The 27,756-nt window shown below is 46.4% G+C and overlaps 1 protein-coding gene across 2 annotated transcripts in view; it reads right to left on the reverse strand.

The window, feature by feature from the left end:
• Positions 1-27,756, reverse strand: part of ZNF341 (zinc finger protein 341) — a 42,367-nt gene that overhangs the window by 12,044 nt on the left and 2,567 nt on the right. The window contains exons 2-10 of one of the 2 annotated variants that reach the window (XM_045806693.2): positions 25,033-25,143; positions 22,891-23,087; positions 20,974-21,123; positions 17,910-18,161; positions 13,679-13,874; positions 12,232-12,322; positions 10,044-10,237; positions 8,173-8,363; positions 4,430-4,638 (exon numbers count right to left, since the gene is read on the reverse strand). In XM_045806693.2, the coding sequence (XP_045662649.1) occupies positions 4,430-4,638; positions 8,173-8,363; positions 10,044-10,237; positions 12,232-12,322; positions 13,679-13,874; positions 17,910-18,161; positions 20,974-21,123; positions 22,891-23,087; positions 25,033-25,143 (1,591 nt within the window). The remainder of the gene's footprint in view (positions 1-4,429; positions 4,639-8,172; positions 8,364-10,043; positions 10,238-12,231; positions 12,323-13,678; positions 13,875-17,909; positions 18,162-20,973; positions 21,124-22,890; positions 23,088-25,032; positions 25,144-27,756) is intronic. The other variant, XM_045806696.2, reaches the window with a different exon arrangement.

Consider the following 27,756-nt stretch of genomic DNA (forward strand, 5'->3'; position numbering starts at 1 on the left):
TATTGAAACAATCGGAAATTTCTGAATAAGGTCTGTAGATTAGGAAACAGAACTGTATTGATTTAACTTTCTTTTTTTTCTTTTTGTTTATTTAAATTCAATTAGGCAACATATAGTACATCATTAGTTTCAGATGTAGCGTTCAGTAATTTATCAGTTGTGTATAACATGATTTAACTTTCTTTTTTTTTTTTTAGAGATTTTATTTATTGAGAGAGAGATAGCGAGAGACAGAGCACGAGTAGGGGAGAGGGAGAAGCAGGCTCCCTGCTGGGCAAAGACTCCGATGTGGGACTTGATCCCAGGACCCTGGGATCATGACCTGAGCCGAAGGCAGATGCTTAACCGACTGAGCCACCTATAACTTCCTGATTTTGATAACTACACAGCGCTTCTGCAAGAGGTTGTCCTTATTTCCAGAAAACATACACTAAAGACAAAGGGTAGAAGAGCATCATGTCAGCAAATTATCCTCAAATAGCTCAGAATATAATAAAACAAATGTGGTGAAAAGTTAACATTTGGGAAATCTGGGTGAAGGCTATATATGGGAATCCTTTGTACTACTCTTAATGTTTTTTCTAGAAGTCTGAAATTACCTCAAAATAAGTTCCTGAAAGTGACTGCGGTATGAGGAAGGGGCTCGGGGTAGACGGGGAATTCCTTTTCACTCATGCCCTTTTTTTAGTAATTAAATATTGTACTATATGCACATAATTATTCTTTAAGTAATCAATCTTCTTAAAAGCCTTCATTGATTTAAAAAAAATTTTTATGTTTATTATTACTTTTTTTCTTTTTAATAATCTCTACACCCAATGTGGGGCTCGAACTCACAACCCTGAGATAAGAGTCGCACGCTCTTGACTGAGCCAGCCAGGTGCCCCTCCCTCATTGATCTCTAACCTGCAAAATCACTTCCAGGAACTTATTTATAAGTGAGCAAAGATGTATGCCCAAAGCTGTTCTCTGTAGTGTTGTATGTAATAATGACAAACTGGAAATGACCCGACTATCCTGCAATCAAGGACCAGTTACATAAATTTGGCATATACAATGGAATAGTAAACGGCCGTTAAAAGGCTGGGGCAGGTCTGTTTGTGCTGAGATGCAAAGGTGTCCATATTACAGTTGTAAGTGATAACGCACACCACGTGTACGGAGTGATCCCATTAAGTTTCAGTCAGTTTGTTGGAAGTTGTGGGACAGGGAGATGACATGACCAATTTTCACCAAAGCCAGTAACTGTGTTTGGGAGGACCTGACTCCAGTGTAGCCTGTGGTAGTTATATCCATAAACATGCTTATTACAGACAGAGACCAAATAACACATACCAAGAGGTTAACAGGGATTATTTTTGTTTGGCAGCGTTTTGGGTTTTGTGCGATTTAAAAAAAAATCTTTTCCTCGGGGCACCTGGGTGGCTCAGTCGGTCAAGCGTCTGCCTTTGGCTCAGGTCATGATCCCAACCCCGAATCGGGCTCCCTACTTAGCTGGGAGTCTGTTCCTCCCTCTCCCTCTGCACCCCCCACCATTCGTGCTCTCTCTCGCTCACTCTCTCTTTCAAATAAAATCTTAAAAAATATTTTTCTCTGCATTTGAACATAACTTTTGCAATTAGGAAAAAAATCAATAAATCTTATTTTTAAAAGGAAAAAGTAAATATATAGCATATATAGAGTGGCATGCATAAAATTCACTTGAAGGGTTTGGGGTTTGGGGAGGCACCATAGATAGGCCAAAGCAACGTGGCCCAAAGGGAGCAGAGCAGGTAGACCAATGCGGCCTGGACACCTGAAAATAGGATGAAGCCCTATACCTGCTCAAACATTACTGCGAGAGAGAAATAAATTCTCATTTCATTTATGCCACTATTATTTGGAGCCTCCATTGCATGCAGCCAAACCTATATCTAAATTGTACAAATAATAACTCCAGCAATAACACTTATTGAGCACCTACGATGTTCCAGGTATCATGTCCAAGAGCCGCATAGTTGTCTTACCTGATCCTCATAAATAATCCAATACAGTAGGCATTATAATTATCCCCATTTCAAAGATGCGGACACTGAGGCTCAGAGTAACCGAATATCTTGCCAAGGTCATCTCCTGGGCTTGTAGTCAAGCTGGGATTTGAGCACAGGCAGGTGGATCCTTATCATTACCCAAGACACCATCCCACCCTTGAGTCACCCAGATGATGGCCTGCCTCCTCGGGCCTTACTTTTGGGCCAAGAAGATCCAATGGCTACAAAGGGTTACTGGCACCATAACCCTCACACGAGAACCTAGGAGAAGAGATTGACTGTAGACACAGGGCCATCAGCACTGGGCTCAACCCTTAGCCTACAAATTCCAAAAACAGAGCTGTGAGGCTTCCAAGGTTCCAGACAAGAGTTTGAATCTCAGCTCTGTGCTGACACTTACTCTGATGGGCAGGTCACTTCTCCTCTCTGAACCTCAGTGTCCTCATCTTCAAAATGGGGAGAATACCACTGCCATGGACCAAACTGTGTCCCTCCAAAATTCATATGTTGAAGCCTTGACACTCAATGTGATAGTATTTACAGATTTACAGATGGGACCTTTGGTGGGGGTGCGTGTGTGATGAGGTTTAGACGAGATCGTGAGGGTGGGGTCCTCATGATGACAAAGTGCCCTTATAAAAAGAGACCACGTGTCTGTGGCATTTTGTTATAGCTGGAGCTGGCTAATACAACCACCTACCTCCCAGGATTGCAGGGATCAAAGTCCTAAGCCAGAATTTGGCACATAGTAGGTGCTCCCTTCCTTTCACTTGGCATCTCACTCCAGAGAGCCACACAGTCACAGGAACTCACAGATAATCCACAAATCGATAAAGCAAAAGAAAATGCCCCCTGAGTACAAATGGGAATTATCCATCACTAACCAGAAATCTCCACCCCTCGACTGCCCAAAGCTTTGCCTGGTTTTCCTCTCTGGCTCCACTTCCCAATCTCCTCCAGGGCAAGCTGCCCTACACCCATCTAAGTTCCAGTCCCTCTGCCAATTTCTCAAAGCTTCTGTGATTTCTATAGGCTCTTCTTACCCTTACCCTGGCCCTACCTTCTCCTCTAGGCCACATCTAAACATACTTTCCCACTTCCACTCTACACAACGATCATTCTAAAGCACTTGCTATTTCATTTTATATCTACGCTTGCTGTTCCTCCTGCTAGGAATGCACGCTACCCTACCCAGGCTACTTGGCAAACTCCTATTCATCCCTCGAAACCCAGTTCAGATATCACTGCTTCAGGGACACCTTCCCTGCCCTACCTCCTACTGTGGTACTTGTATACCTTATATCTACATATGCATTAGCATTTTATCACAGTCTGTGTAAGCATATTTACACACTTGTCTCCCTAAGAAGCCTGTGCATTCTAAACTCGGGGTCTGTTGTTACGTATCTCTGAGGCCCAGAAGTGTCACCCAGCAGTTACACCTCATTAACAGAGGTTATTAGATAAATCCCTACTGGCACAAGTTTGTACAGAGAGGCAAAACCATTCCAACATGAAAATATTCATTAAGAACTGGGAGAAGGGCCCTGACAAATACCTCTCCTTGCTTATCCCTAAACCCATCCCCACGCGCTACGTGCTAGGCTTTGTGAGGAAGCTGCTCCCAGATGACGCTGGGTGAATGCACAGCAAAATGGCTGCAGGGCAAAATGTGGGATTTCACAGTTAGGAAAGTGATACTGGGCACCTGCAGACAACCCCTCGACTAAGGAGGGTCTGGAAGAGGGACCAGAAAACAACTGAATGAGAGAAACAGTGAGGATGGTCACAGGACTGACAGCTCAGCCAGAGGGATTTGAAGACTCAAGGATTAAAAGCCTGTAACAAAACTGAGGGAGCCTTTCTTCATTTCTGCCAAAGGGATGCTCTTGACAACTACAATGGAAGACTAAAGTGATGTAAAGGGTCGTCAGAAAAAATTACCCCAAATAAACTCTACACTTGGTTCTTTCCTTGTTCATTCTAAGAATCAGCCTATAGCTTCAATTTTACCCTGAATTTTATAGATTATAAAACAAATGAATCTGATTTTTATGATTTTTGCTTTCCACTGTGTGCTTGTTCATTCTGTTTTCATTCTAAGAATCAGTGTACCATTCTGACTGTAACCTAAATTTTGTAGATGATCAGACAAAATAACATTTTCATAATATTTTTAGTTTAGGAAAAAAAATGTTTTCCACTATGAACAACAACAAAAAAATATTGATTTCCCTTTTTTTCAGATTATTTTTTAGGATAAATGTCTACCAAACCGAAGAATGACATAAGGAGGGCCAGCATCTTCTCTCCCAGGTCCTCAGCAGTCAGAAGGAGCAAGGCTGCCGAGCCCGGGGGTCCCTGCGGGGAGAGGAAGGGGGGAGGGGGAGGGCACATACTTGTAGACAGCGCTGTCCTTCTTGGGGCTGTGCTGCGGCAGGAGGCTATGGGAGTACTGGTGCACGCCCAGGTCATACAGCGAGGGGAAGTCCTTGCCACAGAGATGGCAGCGATAGCTCAGCTCCTCCTGGTGGCTCTTGATGTGCTCCAGAAATGTGTCGAGCTTTGGGAATGTCTGCGCACAGCTTTTGACCACACACTTGTAAACCTTGAGGGAAGATACAGACCAGGTGAGGGGAGGCAGACTGTTCCCCTGCTCCCTGGCTCCTGGAGCTCTCTTTTATTGTGGTGAGAGTCCTCTCTTCTCAGCCGGTCACAAGGCCCCATTACCTTTCCCTCACGTGCTGTGTGACCTGGGTATATTCAGGAAAATTACTTCGAGCCTGGAAATACAGTAAAAGGATGACATCGTGCCCTTCCAGCGTTACCCTAGAGTAGTGGCTCTCTGACGTGAGCGTCCACGGCAGTGACAGAATGCTGAGCACCGCTCCCAGAGCACCTGATTCAGCAGGTGTGCAGGGCCTGAAGGTGTGCGTTCCTAACAAGTGCCCAGGCGACGGATGCTAAGGCCACTGCTCTGGGGACCTCGCTCTGAGAACTGCGATCTAACAAACCTGCCCAGGCTCATCTCACTCTCTGGGCGATGTGCCTTGTTTTGACTATTTACTATTGATTAGGATCCAGACTCCAGAATTAAATATTAATTTGCAGAAAACAGATCCAATATACATGATTTTTGTCAGGTAGAAAAGATATCCCCAAAGGTCACAGGTTTTATTGCCCTGCAGGATATTAACCAGATTTGTATCTACCTTAACAATCTTATTTGAATGTTCCCTTCTTTCACTGACATAATTATATATAGGTATAAATACCAGTATCTTAGATCCTCTTTTGAACTGGCTTTGTCATCCTTCTAGTTTCCTTATTAATGAGTTATATAAAATTCTGGCTTATGTTCACTATGTTATTTATTTATTTATTTATTTTTATTTTTTAAAGATTTTATTTATTTATTCGACAGAGATAGAGACAGCCAGCGAGAGAGGGAACACAAGCAGGGGGAGTGGGAGAGAAAGAAGCAGGCTCATAGCGGAAGAGCCTGATGTGGGGCTCGATCCCATAACGCCGGGATCACGCCCTGAGCCGAAGGCAGACGCTTAACCGCTGTGCCACCCAGGCGCCCCACCACTATGTTATTTATATGAGAATTAGGTTTTTAAATTTTGAAAAGTATACTTTGACAAGCATACTCCTGATTGCCTGTACAATTCCACTTGCTCCTTCTTCCTAACAAAGTGAACCCTGATTTGTTCAGGGTGGCAACATGTACAGTTAAAACACTTGATCTCCCTGGCTCCCTTGCATCTAGTGTCAACCATGTGGCTCCTTTTTAGCCAGTGATATGCAGGCAGTAGTCTGGAGGGAAGGCATTACTTCCAGAACACAAAAGGCATAAGCTTCCCAGGAGAAATCCCCTCTGCTTTTCTCATTTGTCCTGACTGGAATACAGATGTGATGGCTGGAAATATAGCAGCCATTATGCAATCTTGAGGATGGAAGTCACATGCTGAGGAGGCAGGGCCACAAACCAGAAGAAGCCTGAGTCAACAATGACATATCTGACCTATACAAGCTCAACACTGCTTACTTACAAACTTCTTCTGACATAAGGGAAGTAAAACCCTAACTAGTAAGCTAGTTGTCTATTATTTGCAGAGTAATAATGAATTCCTAGCTATTAGAGCATAGTGGCTCTGACTCATGAGAGATCTACAGTGGACTTCTAGGAAAGGTTTTTTTTTCCTAGACACACAGAGAAGATAGCCCGTTTTTGCTCTGTCTGGACTACTGCCTGGAAAGAGTGACTACCATCCCAAGACCACGGGTAAGCCGTCAGTACTAAACAACGTCATACCCTGAGGGGGCAGAGACAAAAGCTAAAAGACACAGGGTCCTTGATATTGGGTTGAGTCAACTGACTGTCTCAGACCTTGAGCTGCCCAATCTTGGGTTTTCTTATTATGTGCAATGACAAACCTCTTGTTTAAGCAGCCTGAATCAAAGTTTTCTGTTATTTTCCCCAAGGGTATCGTAACTTAATTCCATCAACTCCCCTGCTGGGAATCTAGGGTAAGGGAAAAGTCAGAGATGTGGATGAAGATTTGATTATAGGGATGCTCACCATGGTTTTGCCTACAACGCAAAACACAGTTCATATCCTACATGTTAAAACAACGGGATTTTTTTAAATGTAGCTGTTAAAAATTACATTTTTTTTTAAAACAGTGACATGAGAAAATTCTCAGAATATAAAATTAGGTTAAAAAATAGAAAGCACAAATCTCAAGAGAATTTATGCTTATTAGAAAAAAACCCAATCTCAAAAGGCCCCATACGGATGATTTCATTTATACAACGTTCTCAAAATGACAAACTTATAAAGACAGAGAACTGATTAGTGGTTTCCAGAGGCTGAGGATGTTGGGGAAGAGGAGAGCAGGTGTAATAATGAGGGGTAAAACAAGGAAGATCTTCGTGGTGTTGGAATAATTCTGTACTGTGACTGCAGTACAAAACTACATAGGCGGTAAAATGGCAAAGAACCATACATACGCTTTACACCCATGTCAGTTTCCTGGTGTAGATATCAGGCTGTAGTTATATAAGATACAGGGAAACTGTATCTGAGGGATACTGACTGAGGGGTGTAAGGGACCTCTCCCTACTATTTTTGCAAATTCCTGTGAATCTACAATTCTTCCAAAAGTTTAAAAAAAAAATCTATCAGGAAAAAAAATTGCAGTTCAAAATTATATGTGTTTACAGATCTCAATTATAATAAAAAAACAGAAACTCTACAAAATGTGCTGGATTTTGTGCTGCATCCTGGGGAGGATATATTGTAAGGTAGTTAATGACATGGGGTTTGGCTTTGAGCCCTGACCTGGTCACTTACTGGTGGTGTGACTCTGGATAGGTCACTTTACCCTTCGGGACTTTGGTTTCTTCTTGGATATACTGAAAATGCGGATCTCTAAGTTGTTATGAAGACTAAACAAAATATTGAATGTAAAGCATTTAGCAGGGTGACCGGCATCTAATAAATGCATTCTTCAACCTACACATTCTTTAGATTTTTCTGAAATTTAAAAAAATATTTTATTTATTTATTTGTTCGTTCATTTATTTATTTTAGGGAGTGGGAGAGAGAGAAACCTAAGCAGGCTCCAAGCCCAGTGTGGAGCCAGATGCAGGATTCAATCTCACCACCCTGAGATCATGACCTGAAAGCCAAAATGAGCTGAAATCAAGAGTCCAGAGCTTAACTGACTGAGCCACCCAGGTGCTTCTGAAGTGTACACTTTAAAAAGGATGAATTTTGTGGGATGCAAGTTATATCTCAATCAAAAAAAAAAAAAAGACTGGGGTCCTAAATCCCCATAGGTAGGTGTTTAGACATTAGATTTTCTTGGGGTATTGAGAATTTTTCTCATGTCTGGTTTCTATACTGTATGACCCGTAAGAGGTGGGTTTCCTCCCTTGGCCTAGCACCATAATGGCCCAGTAAGCAGGCCCCTCCCACAGAGGGGAAGCTTGGCCTATCACGGGTGGTTAGATGGCAGGTCACTGCAACTGGGGCCCACTCCTGTCCCTTTCTAGGCAGTGTTCAAGACCCCAGCACCAGCCAAAGCTCACATCTTGGGTGGTTGTGGCCTCCCGCTGCCCATTACCCACCTACCTGCTCATTCTTATGCTGGGTCATGTGGGACTTGAGCTGGAAGTAGGTGCTGAACTTGCTGGGGCAGAACTGGCACAGGTAGGAGCTGTCGATGAGGACGACCTGCTTGGCCTCCAGCTTGTCCCCTTCATCCTCACCTGCTGCGGGCAAGGCTTGGGGCTGTGGAGCACTCGACAGGGACTGGCCCAACCCTGTGGAGAAAACCAGGGAAGAAGTCACTGAGAAGGGCAGCGGAAGAGTCAGGACAGAGAGCCTTGACATTCAGGAAGGATCCACAGAGCACATCCTGTGTGTTGCTGGGTCTACCCGGCCACCTGCCACGTGCTTGGTGTTGGACACTGTACTCAAGGTCCTACACTCACATTCAGCTTTGTGCACGGATACAGTCATTCCAGATGCTCACCTCCTGAATACTTACATCCTGATTGGGAAACAGCTATTGCCTCAAATCTACCCTCATAGCCTTTCCCTAGGCCTCTCCACAGTTATTAAAAATCCTGAACACTACTCCTGGCTGTATCCATCACACCTCCCCAGCTCCCCATTCCAATTACAATCATTTGTTTAGCTGACCTTCCCTCACTTTCTGAAGACAGGGGCCTCTGACCTCATCTCTACAGAGGCCTCCATAGCAGTCCTCCCTAAATGTTTGCTTCATGGTTGAACCCCTGGTGCTAGGCACTGTAGGAATTTTGAAAAAAAATAAGAAAGAGTTTCTTCCCCAAGGAGCTCAAAAAAAATGCATAGGGCACACAGAGACTAGCTAAACACACTGTAGGGCTAGTTCCAGCATGTGGCCACATGCTGCTCGTGCAGCAAAACACCCCTTTCGTTGGCTGGTATGTGGTGGGCTTTGCTCACCCGGGGGACTGTGCAGGAAGGGCTTAGGCCCTGGCCCTACACTGTCCAATACAGTGGCCACGAGCCACATGCGGTGACTAAGAACTCGAAATGTGGCTAGTCCATATCCAGATACGCTATACACATAAAGACACCCTGGATTTTGAAAACTTAGTATAAAAAAAGAATATAAAATGTTTAATTAATCATCTCCTTATATTATATGCTAAGCTGATAATATAGGTTAAATAAAACATATGATTAAAATTAATTTTACTTTTTTAAAGTATTGTTTTTATGTAGCTACTAGAAGGTTTTAAATTGTATATGTTGCTCATATTACATTTTTTTTTAAAGATTTTATTTATTTATTTGACAGAAAGAGACACAGCCAGCAAGAGAGGGAACACAGGCAAGGGGAGTGGGAGAGGAAGAAGCAGGCTCCCAGCAGAGGAGTCTGATGTGGGGCTCGATCCCAGGACTCTGGGAACACACCCTGAGCCGAAGGCAGATGCTTAACGACTGAGCCACCCAGGCGCCCCTCATATTACAATTTTGTTAACAGCACTGCTCCAGGCCTAGTAAGTCCTCAACTCCCATACAGAACAGAAATTAAAGCATTATCAGGGACATGATCATTAGCTCAGGGACAAGTGATGGCTCAGATGGGAATCCTACAAAGTGTAAGAGACCATCTGCCCATGGAAGTCAAACAGGTTTCAATTTCAAGTCAACTGATAGTGACTGCCTGGAGCAATATATCGAAAGTAGATTTTGAGGCAGGATCCAGGAGCAGCAAAAAAGACAGGTGATAGATTAGTGTTGTCTTCCACGGGAACAGTCTTAGAGTAAGGCCAGGCATACTGTACATTTGTCATTCCTTCTTTCATGCTATGTCCCATTTTATAGATAAAGTAGACTGAAGCCCAGAGAGGTCAAGGAGGTTGCCCAAAGTCACACAGCTAGGAATAAAACCCATGAAGCTTCAGAGGACAGGTATGGGAACAATGGCATTCCTCACTTCTACCTACCTGTGTTTTCCTCGTCCTCCTGCCTGCTGGGGTTGAGGGCCATGACCTGTACAGTCATAGAGTTGCGAGAGACGGTGCCACCGCTACGCCCTGGAGGCCACACCTTATGAGTCTGCATGTGTTTCTTGACATTAGATTTCTGGGCAAAGGCACGGCCACATGCAATGCACTGGAAGGGCTTCTCACCAGTGTGGCTGTGGGAAACAAAGCTTGTTAGCACCCTCATGCAGGAACTGGGATGTGACCTCAGCACAGGAGCTCACAGCTCCCAAGAAGGCCCAGACAGAGAATGCGGATGCCGCTGGCCATCACTGTGACACTATGAGGACAAGTCGGCAGGCCAGAGACAGAAAGACCCTGGGCTCTTGGTGACATTACTGAGTTGCTGAATCAACCAGCCCCGGAGCTGACCTTCTCTGTGGGCCTTCTCCATATGGTGAGATAAAACATTTTCTAATTGTTTAATCCCTCTCAAATAGAAATTTATTCTTTGAAGGAGAAATGGGCAGTCGCAGCATAGCACTTATACCATTATTTAATATTTTTCTTCAAATCAATCTGTTTTAAAACTTAAATTAAAAATTAAGCTTCCTGTTGTTATACGGAAAACCACTTATCATAAATACAAAATAACTGAAAAATGCAATAATTTATAAAATAATATCATTAAGATCTATAGAGCTGCATTGTCCAATAAGGTTGACACAAGCCACATGGGACTATTTAAATTCATTAAAATGAAATTAAGTTAAAAATTCAGTTTCCTAGTCCTAGCAGCCACATGTCAAGTGCTCAGCAACTACCTACTGTCAGTGGCTGCCCTACTGGACAGTGCCCATTTGGACATTTCCATCACTGTGGAAAGTTCTATTGAGCAGTGCTAGTGTAGACTAGTGGGTCTCAAACTGAGTTTGAGTTTGCCCTTCAGAGGACATTTGGCAATGCCTGAAGACATTTTTAGGTTGTGACAGCTGAGGGGTGAGAGGCCACTGGCATCTAATGTTAGAGGTCAGGGATGCAGCTGAACACTCTACCAGGCACAGGTCAGCCCCTCACGGAAAAGAATGGCGTGATCTACAATGTCAAGAGTGCCGGGGCGCCTGTGTGGCTCAGGCGGTTAAGCGTCCAATTCTTCAGCTCGGCTCAGGTCTTTTTTTTTTTTTTTTTATTTAACTTAATTTAATTTTCAAAAAAAATTTATTTCAATTCAATCAATTAACATATAACGCATTATTAATTTCAGAGGTACAGGCCTGTTCAGGTCTTGATCTCAGAGTTGTGAGTTCAAGCCCCACACCGGGCTCCACCCTGGCTGTGGCGCCTACTTAAAATAAATAAATAAATAAAAATAAACACAAGAAAATAAAAGTCAATAGTGCCAAGACTGAGAAAGCCTCGTCTAGTGAGAAGCTGCTCCCTGCCACAATTGGAATCTGACGTGTGCACGTGCGCATGCGTCCATGTGCTCTCTCCTTCTCTCTCTCTTTGCTGTAAAAGATGAGCCAGTATGTAAGGGGTGTTCAACGGAGACTAGCACCAAATCGAGGCTTTCTCCTTTGACTCTCCAAGGACTGAAAGAATTCGAAAAGAGAATGATTTTCTACATCTTTCGGAACTTCTCAACACCATAACCAGAAACCACCTAAAATCATCTCAGGTACCAGTGTATCCCATTCTGTGAGAACCATGGAACAAGACCCAAGACCCTCCCTTCCGCCACCTCACAGATGGAAAAGCCGAGGCCCAGAAGGGCTCCCTGCATTTTCTTGGGACAGGAGGTTTCACGGTTAGTCCTGAGTGAGCAGAACTTGCAAGTCACACAAGTGACCACAGCTTGGCATGGCAGCCCTTGAGGTCAGCCCTTTCTGCAGAGGTGAGGATTGAGGCACCCCTCACGCCTGCAAAGGCCCTACCTTTCAAGGACATTTCTCCCCCCACCCCACCTGGCTCGGACCTTCTCCACCATAGTGGGCAGACCCCACAACTTTCACAGATCCCTCCTACTGCTCCCGAGACAGAAGAGGGAAAACCGACCTGACTTGGACAAAGGTCTGAGAACCATGACAGGATAGATGGGGCCTTGGTCACCGCCCTGGGAAGGGGACTGAGGAGGGAGCCTTGCTTCTACTGTGGATGGCCCTCCAGCCAGGGCTGCCGAGGAGCCACCTGCCCCACCATGCCTGGGTACCTTCGGATGTGCTGCTGCAGGTCGAAGTTTTTGGTGAATGACTTGTCACAGTATGAGCACTTGAGTTTCTGAGCCTTTGGCTTTCCTGCAGCTGAAAAACAAGGTGGGGGGTAGGGGGGGGTGGTGAGGCTGGGGGTATAACTGAACGCAGCAAGAGCAGCCTCCTACCACTCTACCCCTCGATGTGAGGCCAGAAAGCCCAGACCCTGGGAAGTCTATACCCACAGACAGGCAGAGGAAGAAGCACAGAGCCTTTCACAGTGTCTGAAGGAGGAAAGCCCAGGAGATGCTCTGCCTGGAAGAGCAGAACAAGCTCGAAAGGCTCCCCTCTGTCCTTGGATAAAAATCCAGACTCTGTGCTGTGGCTACAGGACGATGCATCCTCTGCTTCCTGCCAACCTCATTGTTCTCGCCATCCAGCTGCAGTGGACTCCTTGCTAAGCTTGAAAGACCTCAAGCGTGGTCCCACTTCAGGGCTTCTGTACCTGCTATCCTGCTCACCCCTCAGACAGCCACAAAGCTGCCTCCTTGTCATCCCCAGATAGAGAAGTGGCATCATTCTCCAGTCTCCACCAGTACCCTCAATCATAGTGCCCCGATAATCTCCTTCCTGGAGCCCCCCATAAACAGTTATCCTGTTTTCCCTCTCTCTCTCCCACTAACAGTAACTGAGGGCAGAGAAATCATGGACCACGATGCTGGATCCTCAGCATCTGACACTGACCCTGGCACACAGATGCTCGACATGTATTTGTGGAAGGAAGGAAGGATGGAAGTAGTTGACTGGAAAACCCCTGAAAAATTCTTGATTTCTGTGCCCTCCCCTTCACCACCACTTTCTAGCACTGCCCCTGTCCCGTTGCTAGCATCTCTGAAGAGGTGACAGACACTGCTGCTTGCCTGCCTGATATCCATTGCCCCCCTTCTTTCCTCACAAATCCCCCAAGTAATGGGAGCATCAATATTTCTGGCTAAAAGAGACATTTCCCAGCTTCCTTTGCAGCTAGATAGGGTCATGTGACTAAGTTTTGATCAATGAGATGTAAGTAAAAGCATCATGCAAAACCCCTGGAACCTGGGAGATGCCCCTTTTATCCTTTCTACTGCCTGGAATATGAAATTGATGACTGGAACTCCAGCAGCCATCTTAGATGATGAGGCACCCTGAAAACAGAAGCTATGCCCTAGGGGTAGCAGAGCAGAAAGAGGAAATGTGAGTGCCCGATGACCATATAAGCACACAATTTCCCAATTGCCTGTCACTGGCCTTGTTTTGCACAGGAGAAAAATAAAATTCCAATCATTTTAAAGTCATTCTTATTTTGGATTTTCCACTACATGCAAGCACACTTCATCCTAACCATCATAAAAGGGAAGACAAGAACTAAGCAGCCTTATGGATAGGAGAATGTTGACGAAAGATGCCTCTGGCAGGCTGCAGGCCCACCTTCTGGGAGTCCACTGGCACCTTTGGCCCGTCGGGTCTTCAGCGTTGGTGGGGAGTCAAAGGTGGCCACTGTGCCCCCTGTGGCGCTGGTCATGGGGGCAGCCGGGTTTGGTCCTTTTGGTTTGAATCCCTGTTTGCCGGGGCTGTACACAGGAGGGGTGGGGTATACTGAAGCCTCCACACACTGGTTTGGCACCTAGAAGGACAGCACAGTGAGGGAAGGAGGACTGGGAAGGACAGAAAAGAGCTATACCAGCCAGGGGGACCCTCACTGTGGCCCTGGCTAATCTCAGCCAGGATCACGATCCTAACCCCTCCATCTGGCTCAGTCAGCTCAGTCACTCCCAACACCCTGTAGAACTTCATGGAGCCAGGAGGTTAGACGCAGCTTTGGAGCCAGGCAGTCTGGGTTCAAATCCTGACTCTGCCCCTTATCATCTAAGTGATCTTGGACAAGTCTTTCAACATCTCTCAGTTCCATATCTGTAAAATGGGGATAACCAGAGTACTCCTCTCCCTGGTTGTGGTGAGGATTAAATGAGTTAACAAGTAAAGAGCCTAGAACGGTGCGTGGCATACAGTAAATACTCGATAAACATTAGCTGCTGTCATTGCATTCTTGGCAGTAGTAGTAGTTTGTTAGCACAGGAGGACCAGGAAGTCAGCAGGTCTGTGCCCTCACCAGCAACCCCACTTCCTAACCGATCCTGCCCGATGCCACCCCAGCAGGCATCTCTCAGCTGAGAACTGACACTGAAGCCACAAGAAATTCATTCACACCAATGACTTTTGAGCCACTCAAACCTAGTGAACACTAAGTTTACATCATGACACTGGGGCATCGTGAAGAATGCATTAATTCAACGATTTACAATCATTCATTGGTTTTTCCAGGCTGGCCTAACCAAAACTTCACTTCCTATCCTTCTCTGCTTTTTTTTTTTTTCCTTTGTAGACTTACCATTATCTAATAAATTATGTGTCTTACTTACTTCTCCATTATCTGCCTAGTTCCACAAAGGCAGGGACTTTTGGTCTGCTTTTGTTTATTGCACTATTCCCAAGCCTGGAGTAATCCTTGGCACAGAGTAGGCATTCAGTAAGTATTTGTTGAATCAGTGAATTCATTTATATATTATAATACAACGATACATAAAAAACATATACTTGTCCATTCAGACGACCAAAATGTATTTGTCAGATATATCTGGTCTTCATCCACAGATCCTGGAAATGCTTCAGAGCCATAAAAGTGAAATGGGTGTCTTATTATTTTTTTTATTATTAATGAAACTGACTTTTGGCCCTGATCCAAGGGCAGGCTGGCTGCTGAGAGGACCAACCGTGCGACTGATGGGTTGGAACGTTCAGTCCCATCCCCCTGCCTCTGGGGAGTGAAGAAGGGCTGGAGGTTGAATCAGCCAGAGCCAATGACTTAATCATGATTACACAATGAAGCCTCCACAAAAACTCCAAGGGACTGGGTTTGGACAGCTTCCAGGCTGATGAACACAGGGAGATGTGGGGTAAGTGGCACACAGAAGCTCCGTGTCCCTTTCCCCACACCTCCCCTATGCACTGGGCTGTTGATTCGTATCCTTTATTATATCCTTTAATAAACTGGTAAATGTAAATGTTCTGAGCTCTATGAGCTGCTCTAGCAAATTAACAGACCCTAGGGAGGAGGTCGCTGGAATCGCCAATCTGCTGCCTGTCCGTCAGAAGCACAGGCTGCTTGCAACTGGCTAAAGTGGGGGTGAGGGCAATCTTGTGGGACTGAACCCTTAACCTGTGGGATCTGCGGTTATCTCTGGGTAGATAGTGTCAGAATGGAGTTGGAATTCTTGGACACTGTGCTGGTGTCTGGGAATTGCTTGGCACTGGTTGGGGGGGGGGGGTTCCCAACATCGGAATAGGGTCCAGGAGCCAGAAGAGTCACCGTCATGGATAGAGACTATTGCGGATGCAGGTACTGGGCATCTGATACGGCTCCATTGGAACAGGTGCTTCTGCTAGATTTCATCTGTTGGCCTTTGGCACCATTCCTACACTCTTCCATGCTCTCCCCTGATGTGCACATTCTCCAGATGTCCTTGCTGGCAAGGCTATGAGTACAGATTAGGTTCTGCCCACGAGAAGGACCTGCATGAGATCTGGAAGGCAGAGGAAGGTAGAAACTGCTTTCCTCTGGCAGCGGTGGCGGGAGACAGGAAGGTGTGCCATACTAATTTTGCAGTGGCTGGCTGAACGCTACATCCCCCTCCTGACCACCAGCCTCGAGGACGGCAGCACAGCAACAGAATCCTACAGCTTCCCCACCTCTGGGCACGGCAGGAGCATCCTGGCCTTCTGGGCCAAGCAACAACAGTGCACCTGAAAACCAGTAGCACCCATCAACTCACCTTTTGCTCCATCTAGCCCTCCCGAAGCCACCTTTGTGGCTTTAATGCAGCATCTGACCTCCTGCATTAAATCCCTTCTCCAGAAATACCTAGAGTGGTCCCTATTTTCCTGACCACTACAGCGCTCAATCAATATCACATAGATGAATTCACCCATCACGCAAGTCATTACTGAGCAATTATGTGACTGCCGCTGGGTTTGCTCTCTCTAACCTCAACAGCTCTACAAGGAGAGTTCCCATTTCAGAGGAGAGGAGACTGAGGTCAGAGGGCCCTATTTCAGACACCTCCTATAGGTGCACCAGAGGCCAGGGACTCTGCTAGGGGCTAAGGACGCCAAATCAAAGATGACTCAGGCTCTGCCCTCAAAGAGCACCCTCGTCCACATGGAAAACAAACAAGAGCAGCTCTCCCTGCTCCGGTGCCCTCTGCCTCCCAGGCCAGCATCTTCCTCTCAGCATCTCATTGACTTAATTTGTTTTTTTTAACTCAACACAGGGAAGCTTGCTCTATTGCCTCAGCTAGGATAAATCCCCTGTAGGCTCTCATAACATCACGTGGCTGGTGGTAGGATTTCCCCACTGGTCTGGTTCTCTTTAGAGAAAACCATGCTCTCTAAACATAGAATGTCTGTATGGCCAGACTGTAAGGTGAGTGGGGGTTAATGTGACCTCAAGTGCAGGCAGGCTCTTGCTGTCAGAACCGCGCCCCCTAGCACCGGGGTCAGGGCAGGTTCTGAACTCTGAGCACCTTGAGCTTGTAGCAGGAAATGAGTGGGGCACATAGGGTACACGGACTGCTTCGTGGCTTCAATTCTCTACCCCTCCCAATATCCGTGTCCTCCACAGTGTGATTTTGCAGCTTTCCCCATCGAGATGTGGCATCTGTTTCCCTACTCCTTAAATCTAAGTTGGCCTTGTGACCTACTTTGGCCAACGGAAGAGATCCGGTCAAAAGCCTAAACTCCAAAAGGCCACAAGCATTTCTGCTTCCGTGACCGCACCTCCACTGTTTCTGTGAGCGGGCGCCTGGCTAGCCCACTGGAGGATGAGGGATGCCCTGGAGCACAGCTGGGTCACCTAACTCATCCCAGCCCAAGCCATCCTACAGCAGCTGACAGCTGCCATCTCCAGATACCTGGGAGAGCCCAGCCAAGATCGGCAAGCCATGTAGGTGCAAGAACAATAAATACATTTTCCCATATACCACCGAGGTTCTGTGGAAACTTCTTACACAGCCATAGCTAACCCATATATCTAGCTTGTTAAAAATGTAAGAGACCGGGGCGCCTGGGTGGCTCAGTTGTTTGGGCATCTGACTCTTGATTATGGCTCAGGTCATGATCTCAGAGGTTGTGGGGATCAAGCCTTGTGTTGGGCTCTGTGCTCAGCATGGAGTCTGCTTGAGATCCTCTCCTTCTCCTTCTACCCCTTCCCCATGCTCTCCCCCCACCAAATAAATAAAATAAAATAAATAAATTTTTTAAAAATGTAAGAGACTTTGACAAAGATAATTTTTTGGAATCTTCTCCCTAAAACACTGGTGTTCTCTGAATGTTCTGAGCACTCCCTGAGGGTAGCTTGTATTTCTGCTATAACTTCTACCTCAGACCACCTTCTCATGGTTTGCATTTTACCTTTATAGGTATGATGGCTTGATCAACGTCCTTCTCTCCCATGACGTGGATACCCCCTTGATCTGGTTTTGTCTCCCACGATACCTCTGGCACAGTGCCTGGCACACAGTTGGTGCTCGGGAAAGGTCCAGGCTACCCATGATAACCATAACCAGCTTCTCCCCTCCGCTCCCAAACCCCGACCTCTGCTCACCTCCAGGGGTGGGTAAGGCTGCATTCCCAGTGCCTGGATCTCCACGGTGCCACTCCCAGCCAGGGGTGCTGTGGCACTGTATACCTCCACCACGCCATTTCCGCCAGGGTTGGGACGCCCAGGGGGGCCCAAGCTCTGGGGTGGGGGTGGGGGGGGCTGGGGTGGTGGGGGTGGGGGCAGTGGCGGAGGGGGTGGAGGAGGTGGCGGAGGCTGGGTGAGGTAGCTGGGTGCAGAATGCATGTTCAGGCTGCTCTGAAATCAGAAGAGAGAATCAAAGTGTCACACCCTCTTGATATCAGCTGTCTTGTTATCAGTGAGGAAGGACATTTGTCTTAGCCAGGCACGTGGAAAGAAGAGCCCCTCACAAGGCAGCTCAGAAGACAGGGCTGACGGGAGGCATGGCAACACAGTCATGGAAGAATACAGAAGAAGCATCAGCCAGGTGCCATTATCCCTTTACTCTAGGAAAGCCGACAAAAATGGCCCAGCTAGGGGCGCCTGGGTGGCACAGCGGTTAAAGCGTCTGCCTTCGGCTCAGGGCGTGATTCCGGCGTTCCGGGATCGAGCCCCACATCAGGCTCCTCTGCTATGAGCCTGCTTCTTCCTCTCCCACTCCCCGTGCTTGTGTTCCCTCTCTCGCTGCCTGTCTCTATCTCTGTCAAATAAATGAATAAAATCTTTAAAAAAAAAAAAAAAAAAAAAATGGCCCAGCTTGGATACAACTGAGTTGACCTACAGCCCCAGTATTGCTGTCTTAGGAGGGCTTGTTTGTGGGACCAGCTCTTGAATGGCCTCTGAGAACCTGCCTTGTGGAAGGTTGCCTATGACCAATAAGGCTGTTTTGCTCATCCGGGGCACTGACCAGTCTGTACCAGGTCACCTAGATTGTTTGTATGGACCATGTGACCTGTGGTGAACACCCTCCTTTCCTTCTAAGAGTCTGGAATTTTGCTCACCGTGGCACCTACATGCCAATCCCCAAGAAAAGCCCTGAGCCTAGAATCCTGGGTACACCTCCTGGGCAGAAACATGCATACAGATTGCTGCTCTTCACTGCTGGCGGAAAAAGTGTTTTGTGCCATCTCTCCCCATTGCTCCAAGAGGAGGAACAGTAGAAACCTATGTCTGGATTTCTCCAGACTCCAGCTGATGTCTTTCCCCCTTGCTGATCCTGCTGTGTACCCTTTGTCAGGAATAAACCACAGCTGTGAGTACAACTATCCCGGGTCCTAGGAGTCTTTCTCGAGAGTCACCGTATGTGTGGGTGGCTGTGGACCCCTGAAATGCAGCCACTGACTTCTAGAAATTTATTCCACAAAAATATAATTAAGCAGGTGGGCAAAGATATGTGTACATGGATGGTTACCCAGTAGTTTTTACAACAGCAAAAAATGGCAATGATCTGAGTGTCTGTTAACAGAAGGCTGGCTATACAGAGGATGGTCCATCCACACAATGGAATCTTCTACAGCTATTAAAATGTTAGTAATCACAGGTGCCTGGCTGGCTTAGCTGGTAGAACATGCAACTCTTGATCTCTGGGTCGTGAGTTCAAGGCCCACATTAGGCAAAAATCTTATTTAAAAAAAAATGATGGTGATCAGTATGTCACAAAGGATGTTCCTCTTAACTGCTGTTCCTTGGGTTCCACAGTCAAACATATTTGGGGAAAAATTTGGCAGGTGCCCCCCAACTTTTATTCTGAAAAGTCTCAAACCTACAGAAAGGCTGCAAAAAGAATACAGTAATCAGGGGCCCCTGGCTGGCTCAGTGAGTAGAACATGTGACTCTTGATCTCAGGGTCATGAGTTCAAGCTCCACATGGGTATAGAGATTACTTAAAAAAAAAAAACAAAACACTGATCAGTCTTTATACTGCATCTAATTTACCAGCTGTTACCATTTTGCCACATCTGTAATACGCATATGCGTGTGTGTATGTGTTATCTATGTACGTACACACAGGCTTCTATCTGTTTTAGCAAGCCACTTAGTAGTTAGCTGCACACATCGTAACACTCTGTTCTTCAATACTGTATTCGGATACACCTCCTAAGAACAGGATATTCTCCCGTAGAACCACAATTTGACAATCACACTCAGGAAATTGCATGTTGATACACTACTATTATCTAAAATATTCAAGTTCCTCCTATTCTCATTTTCCCAAAGTGTCCCAATAATGCCTTTAGATTCTTTCCCCCCTGAATCCAAGATCCGACCAAGAATTGTATATTGCCGGGGGGAAGGGTGGCCAAAACGGGTGAAGGGGAGTGGGACATACAGGCAAAAAACGAAAAAAAACAAGAAACAAAAATAGAATCGCACGTTGTTGCCAGTTGCCATGTCTCTCTAGGTTCCTGATTATGAGTAATTAAACTTTGTTTTTACTTTTCTACTGTGTATTTTCTAATGTTTTCCAATGGACTGGAACACTTCTGTTAAGAATAAAAATAGGAGGGGGCACCCGGGTGGCACAGTTGGTAAGGCATCCGACTCCTGATTTAGGCTCAGGTCATGATCTCAGGGTCATGGGATTGAGCCTCTTATGGGGCTCTGTGCTCAGCGGGGAGTCTGCTTGAGATTTTCTGTCTCCCTCTCCCTCTGGCCCCCTTCTCCCCACACCACCCCCTGTGCACACACCTGTGCTCATTCTCTCAAATAAATAAATCTTTTAAAAAAAAGAATAAAAATAGGAAGCGTGTCTGGCTGGCTCAGTCGGTACAGCATGTGCCTCTTGATCTTGGGGCTGTGGGGTTATGAGTTCAAGCCCCATGTTGGGCATGGAGCACACTCATTAAAAAAAGAGAGAGAGAGAGAGAGTAAAAATAGGAGTCAAAATACCCAGACTGTGGCAGTGAAACCCCAAAGTCATGTTCTAGGTCCCAACTGAAGTGACTGCTTCCCTACCCACAGCAGGACAGACCAAGGGGAGACTGACAGTCTCTCTTCAACATGAGAGAGCTGAGGCCAACCACTCTTCTTTCTACAAGGGTCCAAATCCACAGCTGTCAACATACAGGCCTGGAATTAAGACCCTAGGAAAAGCCAGCCCCCTCCTTACCTGCACTGGCGGGGGGCCCTGGGGCATGGGCTGGTCCAGGGATGTGAAGGCCGACATGGCAGACATGAGCACATCATCACTCACCAAGATGTTCCCCTGCACCAGGGTCTGGATCAGCGGGGATGGGGGCACTGTAATGTACGTGGAGATCTGGGTAGTGTGAATGAGAGAGAGAGAGGGAGAAAGAGAGAGAGAAGGGAAGGGAAGAGAAGAGAAATGTCTGAGGCTCTGGAAGGAAACAGGGCATGATGGAAAAGACTTGGGCTCCGGAATTCCCCAGACCTGTGTTTCATTTCCACCTCTACTTCTCCCTGCTGTGTGACCCTGGGCAAGTCACTCCACCTTTCAGAATTTCCATTTCTTTATCTATGAAATGAGACGAAGCCACACCTCTCTGTAAGAGAAATACCCCATGACCCAGCAATAATACTTTCTGGTATCTCTCCTCGAGGAACACTCACGCATGTCCACAGGGAGCCCATGAACAAGAGTATTCTCTACAGCTTTATTTCTAATAGTGAATAACTGGAAATAGCCTTGGTGTCCTTCAAAGGGGAAACGGAGTAAAAAATACAATACAGTCATAGCATAATAACATGCAGATTATATACTCTTTACTTCAAAATTTCTAAAACAATAGCACTACATAATTCCTGTGGGAATCACCATGCTCTGTGTTAGGAGAGGTCTATGGCAGCCTGAGAAGTATCAGTGTACAAGTCCTATGGATCTGGGGTGAATGTTTTTATTCTGACAGCAAGAATTATGTCTATACAGTGGATGGAGAAAATGTTTTAAAGGAATAAGGAGACAAGAGGAAGCCAGAAGGAAATGTGACCCCTTGACCTGGCGTCCTGAGACATGTCCAGCTTCCTTTATGAGGATTCTTTAATCCCTCTACGAGCCCCTGACCCAGGGTGTCTCTGCTCTCCCCTGACCTCCAGACTTGTAGATCTGTCTGCATCTTACCACCTCCACTTAAAGGTCCAACGGGTATCTCAAACCCAGCATGACCAGTTGAACTCCTGACTTCCCTCTCAAATCTTCTTCTTGCTGTTTTCCCCACTTCAGTAAATGGCAACGCCACCCCTGCAGTGGATCCCCCTTGACTCCTCCTGATCTGACACCTCACATCCAAGCCACCCACAAGCTCTACTGGCTCTGCCTTCAAAACATTTCCAAAATCTCATCCCTTCTCTCCACCTCTACTGCCACCATTCCGGTCAAGCCTCCACCACTTACTGCCTGCACTGGTACAACAGCTCCTGGGTACAACCTAATGGCTTTCCTGGGTTTCTCTTTGACTCCCACCAAAATCTATTCTCTGTACAGCAGCCAGAGTAGTCTAGTTTATGTGTAAATCAGACTATGTTCCTCTTCTGTTCAAAACCTTCCAAAGGCTCCCATCTCACTCAGAGTAAAAGCCCACCAGGCCCACATGCTCGCCAGGTTCCCCTGATGCCTGTCTGACCTTATCATCTCCCACCCTCTTCCTCACTCACTCAGCTCCAGCCACACTCACTTCCTTGCTGGTCCTGGAATAAATCCAGTACACTCCTACCCCATGGCCTTTACCCTTGCTGATCCCTTCTCCTGAAATACTCTTTCCCAAACTAGCAGCATGACTCATTCCCTCATTACCTTAGGTCTCTGCTCATAGGTCACCTCTTCACAGAGCTCTTCCCCAAGCACATATACAAAATGGCAAAACCTCCCATCCTTGTCTTGGCATCCCCATCTCTCTGCACTTTAACATCCTGAAAAAAGTATATCTCTACATATATGTTTGGGTACTATCTCACCCACCTCCATGAGGGCAGTGATTTGGAACATTTGTCCATCACAGAGCCTACACAGTGTGTGTGCTCAAAAAAGACTTGAATGAATGAATGAACGAACACACAAAGGAATGAATACCTGGCGATTGGCAGGAGGTGGGGCCTGCTGGACTGCCGTGGGGGCTGCCGAAGGCGTGTAGATGCTGTTAGTGGCCAATGAGACTGTGGCCAGGGGCGGAGCATTCCCCTGGCACTGTTCCCGCTTGTGGGTCATAAATGCTGGCAGCGAGTTGAACTGCTTCTTACATTTCCCACAGAGAAAGACATCCTCGTCATCTAGGGGTCACACCCACATGGAAGCAGAGGGAGAGGAACAATGATAAAAAGCAAGGTAAGTGAGAGATGGGAGAAAACCTGTGGCTGGACCACAGGCATGGCCAAACCAACAGCAATCTGTGATTCAGTGTGCCCGTGTCAACTGCTAACTTTGTGCTTCCAAAAGGAGATTTCAAAACCACGTAGGCACCTGCAGGAATATCCAGCCATGTCTACCCAGGCATCGAAAAATTAGAACTCAGGAAGTAGTAGAGCGGGTATGCTTCAAAGCTGAGAATATTTACCCTGCCTGAATTTGTTCATCAGTCCCCAAATGGGCTACGTGATCTTCTATGTCTCTGCATCCCCTATTCCCCCTGCAAGCTGCTTCTCTCAGAACAGCTCTGCTAGACTCTGCTCAGATGTCACCTCCTTCAGGAAGCCTTCCTAAAGGTAGTCGTTACAGTTCCTTCGGTTGGGTGCATCGCTCATATCACACTTTTCCCAGCACCACCAGACAGTGAGTCCCCCGAAAGGGAGGAAAAGAGTCTTACTTATTATCATAACTGCAATATCTCCTGGGTACATAGGCCCTCGATGGATATTTGCTGAATGAGTGAAAAACACAGTGAATGATTAGCTATAGCGGACACTCCCCACTGAGGGTCTATCACGGGCCATGCACTGCACCAAGTACTTGACACATTGTGGCAGAAATGTCTATTTGTCATTCAACATCCACTCTTCCTTCTTAGACAGCAATAGTGGGAAACATGACCGTCTAACTAAAGACTGTATCTCCCAGCCTTTGCAGCTAGACATGTCATGCGACTGAATTCTGACCAATAGGTGAGAGCAGAAGTATACTGTCTATGTAACTTCCTTTTACAAGGAAGGCATATAGGGGTGCCTGGGTGGCTCAGTCAGTTAAGCCTTACCCTTCGGCTCAGGTCATGATCCTGGGGTCCTGGGATCGAGCCCCACATCAAGCTCCTTGCTCAACAGTGAGTCTGCTTCTCCCTCTGCCCCTCACCCCACTCATGCTCACGCTCTCTCTCTCAAATAAATAAATAAAATATTTTAAAATAATAAAAAATAAATAAAAGGAAGGTGTATGACTTCCACTTTGTTCTTTCTTCCCTTCACGTTGACTAGAATGTGGAAATGAAAGTGGAAACCTGGAGCAGCCGACCTGGACGGCAGGTAGAGGGCATTAGAACCATAAGAAAGAAAGGGCCTGAGTCTCACCATACCCACCCCAAACGCACATCAGGACTTCGTGTAAGAGAAATAAGCATTCATCTGTACAAACTACAAGAAACTTGTGTTCCTTATTTACAAAACAGCTGCAAGTGAGTCCCAAGTATCCCCACAAGGTTTCTACGAGGTAAGATATTATCCTCGTTTTACAGATGTAGAAACTGAGGCATAGAGAAGTTAACTTACTTGCCCAAGGTCATAGAGCCAGGAACTATGGGAATAAGGATTCAAACCCAGGTGGGTATCTCTCTGTGCCTAGAATGGTTCCCAAGTATTCAAACATGTTTGTGGAATGAATAAATGAATACACAGACTCACGCAGGGCTCTAAAGTTCCTTGCCTTCTCTGTGTCTCAGGGGCCTGGCCTGGAAACTGGAGATTCAGGTTCAGCCTGTGCTTTTCATAGAGGGGAGGCTGAGAAATAACTTTTGGGTCAAAGGTACAAGCATTACTAAGCTCCTAGCCATTCCCTATGTCACAATCCTCAAATTCACTAAGTGATTGAGAAAGTGTGCCCTCGTTGCTAATCTGAGAAAAGCATGAGCCTGAAGACCCAGGCTGGGAGGAAGGGGAGAGGGTTCAGACACCAGACGGTATCCTGGGCACCCCAGTAGGCAATTCATTCTCATATCCCCTCATGAGCCTCACCTGTTTTTCACAAGGAGCTACCCACCCTTCCCACTGGAGACCCTGAGCAGATACTCACCCAGTGGCTGGATAGCGGGAGGTGCACTGACACTCTGGCCTGTTGGATCAGGGACCGCTCCTTGGCCATCCAACAATGACTGGACTGCCAGGACGGTCTGATTGTCCATTCCTGAAAAAAGAAATGGAGCCTCTGACTTCCTCCTTATGAGCCAGGCCCAACACAAGCCCTCTGTGGCAAAGACAGCTGGCTGTGCCCCAATATACATTCTCTCCTACTTCCACTGCCATAGAACCCAAGACTTTTGGCTGAAAATATGGCCCCACAATAAGGATTACATTTCCCAGCTGCTCTTGCAGCTAGGGAATGTCTAAATTCTGGACAATGGGATTTAAGGAAAGGTGTTCTATGGCAGTATCTGTGAAGTTTTTTCTTAAAACTGCCTGGCATGTGGGGCGCCTGGGTGGCACAGCGGTTAAGCGTTTGCCTTCGGCTCAGGGCGTGATCCCGGAGTTCTGGGATCGAGCCCCACGTCAGGCTCTTCCGCTACGAGCCTGCTTCTTCCTCTCCCATTCCCCCTGCTTGTGTTCCCTCTCTTGCTGGCTGTCTCTCTCTCTGTCGAATAAATAAATAAAAATCTTAAAAAAAAAAAAAAAAACTGCCTGGCATGTGATGCCCCTTTTTTGGCCCATCCTCCGTCCTGCTTCCTACAACAAGAATGTGATAGTGGGAAGTCCAGCCACCATCCTAAATCATAAAATAAGGGCCATACCCTAGGGATTGCAGGGCAAAAGCCAGAAAGATCCTGGGCCTCTGAGAACGTTGTAGAACACAGCCTCCCTTGGCACTCTGGACTGTCTTCCTCTGGACTCTCATACGAGAGAAATAAACTTCCACCCTGTTTAAGCCACTGCTAGATTGGGCTTCTTTCTTCTTCGGGGAACAGTCTGATCCTAAATCATAAGCCCCTCCACAGATCGTGTTACTGAGTCTTCCCCATCCTACCCCACAAATCCCACAAATTTGTTTGCACTTGGGCATCCTTACTTCTGCTGTTTTCCAACGTGTATTTCTCTTTTCAGTTCCTCAGTAAACAGTGTAATTTGAATTTATGGTCGGGGCACCCATGAGAAGCTGAGGACTTCCGCGTTTTCCAATCAGCTGCCACACTGCTGAGGTTCATAGTAGTACACTGTCTAGCCATATCACCAGCTGGAGGCTAGGCCTCCTCGCATCTAAGTGGCCACCAAAGCACATTGCCTCCCTCCCAAAACACCCAGAGGGTGCCTCCTTCTCTCTGTCCTCACAGCCAATGCTCTGCTTCCAACCTCTCAGCTTTTACCTGGACACCTGCTCCAGCTTCTAAAGGCAATGCAAATTAGAACCATAAGTTGCTGCAGCCGAAGTGAATTCATATTTTCTCTTGTCACAAGGCATGCTGTGTCTCTCCTGAGTCCAGCTCTTCCCTCCAACCCCTCCCTCAGAAACCACTCTCCACCAACTGGTCCCTTTCTTCACAGTATGCCTGCAACCTCTCCTTCCCATCAACAGCTACGCATGCTCAGTTTGCTCTAGAATGCCCTCTCTTGAACCCATGTTCCTATCTCTCTCCCTTCAACATGAAGCATCCCTCTATCTCCTCTACCCACCTCCCAATCCTCCTCTACCGACTTTATGCGGCTTAACCCCTCAGCATTCCACCAAAATCACCAAAGAACACCTGGCAGTATCGTACATTCCCTCCTGAGACACTCCCTTCTCTGGCTCTAGGATACCTCCCTCCTGGGTCTTCTCCCCCCGCTCTGCTCACTCCTTCCCAGCCTGCTCTGCTCTCTTCTGTCCATCCCCTAAATGTTTCTATTTTGAAAGGTTCCTTTAGTCTGGATTCTCTCTCCTCTCCCTGCGCAGACTGACACACCTCCTGTTTAGTTCTCCCCAAAATCTAGAGTCCCAAACCTGGGGTTTGCTCCCCTGGATGAGCTTCAGTAAATCTTCTACTATTTTAGGCAAAATTGGGAGTAGATTAGCATTTGTATGCAAATCTGCACATGAGCGTTCACAGCAGTTTTATTCATAATAGTAAGAAACTGGAAACAACTCAGATGTTCTCCAATGAGTGAATAAACTGTGGTACATCCATACCACGGACTACAATTCAGTAATAAAAAGGAACGAACTGCTGATATGCACAATAACTTGGGTGAATCTCCAGGGAGTTATGATAGGTGGGAAAAAGCCAACTTCAAAGGTCATATACTATATGATTCCATTTACACGACATTCTTGAAATGACAAATTTTAGAACTAGAGAACAGATTAGTGGTTGACAGACATCAGGGATGGCAGGCCGAGGAGAAGGAGGAGGGTGTGGCTATCAAAGGGCAGCCTCTTACAGTGATGGAACTGTTCTGTGTGTTGTAATATAAAACAGTCTTTCACAATATTACCTTGAGGGAAACTAGGTAAAGGGTATATATGAATCTACAGAAAAAAACAACGATTTCAAAATAAAAAATTTGATGCAAAGGGTGCCTTGGTGGCTCAGTCAGTTAAGCTTCTGCCTTTGGCTCAGGTCATGATCCCGGGCTCCTGGGATCAAGCCCCACATCGGGAGCCTGCCTCTTCCTCTCCCTCTGCCTCTGCCTGCTGCTCCCCCTACTTGTGTGCTCTCTGTCTGTCAAATAAATACATAAAATCTTAAAAAAAATTTTTTTTAATTTTGATTCAAAAAATACTGCTTGTCAAAACTATGGAGACAATCAGAAGATCAATGACTGCCGGGGG

This window comes from Ursus americanus, chromosome 22 (assembly GCF_024610735.1).
Source record: "Ursus americanus isolate L20-20 chromosome 22, mUrsAme1.1.p, whole genome shotgun sequence".
NCBI lineage: Eukaryota > Metazoa > Chordata > Mammalia > Carnivora > Ursidae > Ursus > Ursus americanus.